The sequence below is a fragment of the Chenopodium album genome, chromosome 6 (assembly GCF_948465745.1).
Source record: "Chenopodium album chromosome 6, dcCheAlbu1.1, whole genome shotgun sequence".
Lineage (NCBI taxonomy): Eukaryota > Viridiplantae > Streptophyta > Magnoliopsida > Caryophyllales > Amaranthaceae > Chenopodium > Chenopodium album.
The window spans coordinates 42,095,962-42,102,804 of record NC_137839.1 but is presented as its reverse complement, the minus strand read 5'-3'; the positions used below and the strand labels follow the sequence as shown (position 1 = coordinate 42,102,804).

At 34.2% G+C, this 6,843-nt stretch overlaps 1 protein-coding gene across 1 annotated transcript; it reads left to right on the top strand.

Moving 5' to 3' along the window:
* Nucleotides 1-5,015, top strand: LOC145634846 (transmembrane emp24 domain-containing protein p24beta2-like). Its single transcript, XM_081686198.1, has 6 exons — nucleotides 1-237; nucleotides 389-443; nucleotides 1,070-1,256; nucleotides 1,357-1,464; nucleotides 1,688-2,244; nucleotides 4,780-5,015. The coding sequence occupies exons 1-5, from the start codon at nucleotides 140-142 to the stop codon at nucleotides 1,819-1,821; spliced, it is 582 nt and encodes a 193-aa protein (XP_081542324.1). The 5' UTR covers nucleotides 1-139; the 3' UTR covers nucleotides 1,822-2,244; nucleotides 4,780-5,015.
* Nucleotides 5,016-6,843: the final 1,828 nt, after the last annotated feature.

Below are 6,843 nucleotides of genomic sequence, written 5' to 3'. Positions count from 1 at the left end.
GTCATCCCGCAACGGCTCAACTCCTCAGCTCAAGCTCCGTTTTTTCTCTCTCTCTATTGAGTAACGAGGATGTCAGGCGTATCGTTGCAGTGCGAAGATTGTGGAGCTCTTTTGAAATCCGTAGCAGAAGCTCAACAACATGCGGAGCTCACTTCTCTCTCCAATTTCTCTGAATCTAATGAGCCTGTTCTTAATCTCATCTACTCTTCCTGTGGCAAACCCTGCCGCTCCAAAACTGTAATCTCCTCTCTCTTTTCCATTGTTCATATTCAATTTGAAATTAGGGTTTTTTTATATGTTGAATTTGATTTATCAGGAGACTGATTTCAAAGTAAACCCTAACTTTTAATTTTCCCCTTCTTCTTGTTCCCGTTCTAACCGTTCTTAGGGTTTTCGTTTTTCGAAGCTCAGATTTTCTTCAAGTTTCGCCGCCATGGGAAGAAGTAAGATCTTCATTGATGCGTTATTTTTTCTATATTAGTGTTTAGATTGTACTGTCAGTTGTTAATTTTTTTTTTGCATGTTCAATCGATTTTGTGAATTCAGTTTCTTCGTCAAATTGGGATTAATATTCGAATTTCGTTGTTTTTTTCAGCTAGTTTTTGCTTGATTTTTTGTGTTGATATGATCATTTTGAGTGTTTGTTTGCTATGAAGTCTGTAACTTTTCCTATTTTTGTTTCGATTTGATCAATTTCTTTTTTAACAAATACTGATAATTTGTGGTAATTCCGGTGAAGGTGGGTTTATGTTTGTTTGATTAATTTATGAACAAATGACAATGAAATTGATGCAATTTTTATTTTTAATTATTGTTTAAGATGTGTTGCGTATTAATCCGATTATTGTTTGATTAATTTTTATTTTTAATTATTGTTTGATTAATTTATTAACAAATGACAATGAAAGTCTTTGACTGATCTATAAGTTTACTGGAACGTGGAACTCTCTAGTGGTTCCATTGGTTGAATTGTACTAGGGGTTCGGTTTATTACTCTGATTATTATGTGATAAATACCCATATAATATGATTTTTATGAATGGAACATTTTTATTGCTTTGTTTTGCAGCTGAAGGGACCTGAAGGCGATCAGATCCTTGACACCCATGAAAAGATCAGTGAAAAATTCGACTTTACTGCTCATAGAAAAGGACCTTTCAGTTTCTGCTTCACCAATAAGTCATCTTATCATGACACTATTGATTTCGATGTACAAGTCGGACATTTTACATACTATGACCAGCATGCAAAGGATGGTAAGACAACATCTTTCCCTATTTTAGCTTCATAAGAGGTTTCTAATATACTGATATAAGGTGAGATGGTTGTTTGTCAAATTTCGGTTCATGTTTGCAGAGCATGTGAAACCTTTGGTAGAGCAGATTGAAAAGCTCGGTCAATGTCTTTACAACATTCAGTTTGAACAGCGTTGGCCAGAGGCACAGACTGATCGACAAGCACTAGGTACTTTATTAATCTCCTCTTGAGTTTAGAAATCAACCATTTCAGATGCCTTCTTGAATTTTAGAGTACTTTCTAATACCTACATTCCTTGTGGTCACTTCTACACGACGTTGAATTCATCTGTTAGTGGGCCTAACAATGGTCTGCCATAAGTAGTAATATCTCTAAGTGTCGGTATAAACTGTTATCGTGTTGACTGTCTCTTATCTGTATGACAATGCAGTGAATAAAGCTATGAGCAAGAGAGCAATCCATAAAGCCGTTACGGAATCATTTGTTCTAGTTGGTGCGAGCGTGTTGCAGATATACTTATTGTGGCGATTATTTGAAAGGAAGCTTGGGACTTCAAGAGTCTAAAAGATTCATCACATTAGTGATTTGCTAACATATTATAATCTTGGTGTTTCACTGTTTTGGGAAATAGCTTAGTCTTGATTTAGGATCTTTCTATTATGTTATTTTTAAATGAAGATATCAATGGATTTTCCCTTTCTTCTTCTTTTTTATTTTATTTTATTTTATTTATTTATTTATTTTTTTGTAACAAAGAATCTTTGAAGTATAGGTTTTTAATTGGGTGAATCAAAGAAATTATTAAACTTTGCATGTCAAAGAAATTAGTATAGGTTAACATCTTGGTGTTTCTCTGATTGTTATCTTTTGGTGCTCTTGAAGGTACTAATATGTTGCATAGAAACTGCTGGAAACACCATGACTCGACATAAGGCTCTAAAAGAACAGTACTTATTCTACTGCTCATGTCCTCGTTGCATTATATTAGTAAGTGCCTCAATTTATGTAATTTTGCATTTATCACTCTAAAGCTTATGGTGGAAGCCTGTTACTTTATGCTGTTTAACATTGATCCATTGTATCATATCTAAGGGGAAAATGATCACATAGCTAGGCAAAAATTGAAATTAATACAAATGGATCGGAGGTCAATACACTACTCACCCCATATTGCTATAAATTATGAGTTTTATTTCTATAATTTGGACCAATACATGAAAGATGGGAAAGATAGAAGTCCCTTAGGCAATTTTGAAGCATTTTTATAGTAAATGGTCATATTTCATTGATTTCAATTCATAGAAACCAAAATATAAGTTAATTATGGATGTTATGTGTTTTATTTCTATAATTTGGACTAATACATGAAAGATGGGAAAGATAGAAGTCCCTAAGGCAATTTTGAAGCCTTTTTGGCTCTAAATGCTCCAAAAAGTGAGTAAATGGTCACTTTTCATTAATTTAAATTCAAACAAACCAAAATATAAGTTAATTAAGGATGCTAAGTGTTTTATTTCTATAATTTGGACCAATAGATGAAAGATGGAAAAGATAGAAGTCCCTTAAGCAATTTAAAGCCTTTTTGGCTCTAAATGCTCTCAAAAGTGAGTAAATGGTCATATTTCATTGATTTCAATTCATAGAAACCAAAAAATATGTTAATTATGGATGTTATGTGTTTTATTTCTATAATTTGGATTAATACATGAAATATGGGAAAGATAGAAGTCCTTTAGGCAATTTTGAAGCCTTTTTGGCTCTTAATGCTCCCAAAAGAGAGTAAATGCTCACTTTTCATTGATTTCCATTCAAATAAACCAAAATATAATTTAATTAAGGATGCTATGTGTTTTATTTCTATAATTTGGACCAATACATGAAATTAAAGAGAGGAAAGATAGAAGTCCCTTATTCAATTTTGAAGCCTTTTTTGCTCTAAATGCTCTCAAAAGTGAGTAAATGGTCATATTTCATTGATTTCAATTTATAGAAATCAAAATATAAGTTAATTAAGGATTCTAAGTGTTACATTGTGTTAATTTGAACTAATACATGAAAGATGGGAAAGATAAAAGTCCCTTAGGCAATTTTGAAGCCTTTTTGGCTCTATACACTCCCAAAAGTGAGTAAATGGTCACTTTTCATTGATTTCAATTCATAGAAACTAAAATATAAGAGAATTAAGGATGTTATATGTTTTATTGTGTTAATTTAAACCAATAGATGAAAGATGGGAAAGATAAAAGTCCCTTAGGCAAGTTTCAAGCCTTTTTGGCTCTATGCACTCCCAAAAGTGAGTAAATAGTCACTTTTCATTGATTTCAATTCATAAACACCATAATATAAGTTAATTAAAGATGTTATGTGTTTTATTGTGTTAATTTAAACCAATACATGAAAGATGGGAGAGATAAAAGTCCCTTAGGCAAGTTTGAAGCCTTTTTGGATCTATACGCTCCCAAAAGTGAGTAAATGGTAACTTGTCATTGATTTCAATTCATAGAAATCAAAATATAAGTTAATTAAGGATGTTATATGTTTTTTTTGTGTTAATTGGACAAATACATGAAAGATGGGAAAGATAGAAGTCCCTTAGGCAATTTTGAAACCTTTTTGGCTCTATACGCTCCCAAAAGTGAGTAAATGGTCACTTTTCATTGATTTCAATTCATAAAAATAAAAATATAAGTTAACTAAGGATGTTATGTGTTTTATTGTGTTAATTGAAACCAATACATGAAAGATGGGAAAGATAAAAGTCCCTTAGGCATGTTTCAAGCCTTTTTGGCTCTATACGCTCCCAAAAGTGAGTAAACAGTCACTTTTCATTGATTTACATTCATATAAACCAGAATATAAGTTAATTAAGGATTTTATGTTCTTTATTGTGTTAATTTAAACCAATACATGAAAAATGGGAAACATAAAAGTCCCTTAGGCAAGTTTGAAGCCTTTTTGGCTCTAAACGCTCCCAAAAGTGAATAAATGGTCACTTTGCATTGATTTCAATTCATAGAAACCAAAATATAAGGTAATTAAGGATGTTATGTGTTATATTGTGTTAATTTGAACAAATACTTAAAAGATGGGAAAGGTAGAAGTCCCTTAGACAATTTTGAAGCGTTTTTGGCTCTATACCCTCCCAAGAGTGAGATAGTGGTCAATTTTCATTGATTCCAATTCATAAAAACCAAAATATAAGGTAATTAAGGATGTTTAGTATTATATCGTGTTAATTTGAACCAATACATGAAAAATGGGAAAGGTAGAAGTCCCTTAGGCAATTTTGAAGCCTTTTTGGCTCTATACGCTCCCAAAAGTGAGTAAATGTTCACTTTTTATTGATTTCAACTCATAGAAATCAAAATATAAGTCAATTAAGGATGTTATGTGTTTTGTTTCTATATTATGAGTTTTATTTCTATCATTTGGTTCATCACATTTATTCTAATGATTGTTTTTATTATGGATTGTTTTTATTTTAATTTGTAACCTTCTTTCATATGTGTTTTTTTTAAATAGGATTTTTGTCCAAGAACCGCCCCGTATGATGTTGACGAGTTGAATGTGGTTCGAGAAGAATGGGCGCAATACTTTAGAAGTAAATATTTATTGAATGCATAACTATTAGCTTAGGTAGGACAACATAATATTTTTAGTGTTGTTGTATATGTTGGATAAATTTATACAAGTTTTTATTTGTAATGTGTTACTACTTCAGTTTTTATATTATGTCGTATTAATTTTTACGAAAGATTGTTCGGTATAATTGCTTATTTACAGGAACAGGTTTATTATAACATGTTTTAATTAATATATATTAATTATATATAAATACATGCTGTCGAAATTAAATAAAATGAAAATTTAATTTAATAATTATTTGTAACGGGCAGCAGAATTGTCAGTTACAAATAACCAGTTATTCGTAACGGACATTTTTGTTGCCCGTTACAAATAAGTGTTAAATTATATACAATAAAACTTTATTCGTAACGGACATTTAAGATGTCAGTTACGAATAATCACTTATTCGTAACGGGCGTTTTAGGTGTCCGTTACGAATAAGGACTTATTTTAATACAAAAAAGGATTTATTCGTAACTGACATTTCATATGTCCGTTACGAATAACCCCTTATCCGTAACTAACATTTCAAATGTCCGTTACGAATAACCCAATATTCGTAACGGACATTTGAAATGTTAGTTACGAAAAAGGGGTTATTCGTAACGGACATATGAAATGTCCGTTACGAATAATGAGTTATTCGTAACGGACATTTCAAATGTCCGTTACGAATAACTCATTATTCGTAACGGACAGTGCCCGTTACGAATAACTCATTATTCGTAACGGACAGTGCCCGTTACGAATAACAATGGCCATCCGTAACGGCCGCATACGTAACGGACGCTGCCCGTTACGGATGACCCCTTTTTGCCCGTTACGGATGATGTTTTTTCCACTAGTGTAAAGTCCATTTCGTAAAGATTTTGTTTCCTTTTTCCTCTTTCTTTTCCTTCTCTGGTTTGCCTCTTGGGGGTTTGGTGGAGAGTTATGGGTAAACTCTTAGGATACCCTTACGAGGGAATCACTCGTCCTTTAGAGCGATCTAGGGGTTTAAATGGCTTGTTGTAGCTAAAAACAACCGTGATTCCTACGACAGTGAGTCTTAGTGTAAATTCTCGCCCCTCTTTTTCTTTTTGCTTCGAATAAGCCCTTCTTATTCCTTTTTAGCCTTTGTTTTGCTCGGGACGAACAAAAGTCTAGCTTGGGGGAATTTGATGAGTGTCATTTATGGCACTCATATGGTAGTCTTTTAGGGTTATTTCTTTCCTTTTTTCATGATTTTTCTCTTATTTTTGGTCCTTTTTTTTCCTTAGGTTTCTCTTTCTCCTCTTTTCTTTATGGTTCTCGTGTTTTCCTTTTATTTGGCTCCTTTTCCTTTTATTTCCTTTCTTTGTTTGCTTGTGTAGGTATTTGGAGAATCACCTTTGCAAAGGAATCGAGTTGGGGCCTTAATGATCAAGTAAGGAAGAAGCATTTGGCTAGAGAGGGCTTAGAGAGGCCTTGGAGAGGCTTCGGAGAGGTCTCCAAGGTATTTCCAGCAGGCCGCGGGCGCGGGTCAGTGGAGCCGCGGGCGCGAGCTTAAGAAGAGCAAATTGCAAAATTTTGGCAGGAGCTTCCCGCGGTTGCCCCGCGGGCTCTCCGCGGGCGCGGGAAATCTGGAGAGGGCGCTCCATCTCAGAGAGACCGCGACCCCCTAATTGAGTTTTGGGAGCAGGGGATTGGCCGCGGGCGCGACATCTTTGGCCGCGGGCGCGGGTCTATCTTGCCGCGGGCACGGGTGCTGCCCAGAAAGCCCGCGGAGGGTTCCGTTCCCATTTCTCCGCAGCCGCGGATTCATCGAGAGAGACCGCGGGATTTGCCGGTTTCTTCTTTACCTATAAATAGAATTGTAATTCCTTTTCAAAAGGAACTTTTTGATAATATTTCATTAGCTTAGTTTTAGAGAGAAAATTTAGAGAGAGGTTAGAGAGAAGTTCTTGGTTTTGGATTTGTAACTCAACATTTGATCAATCA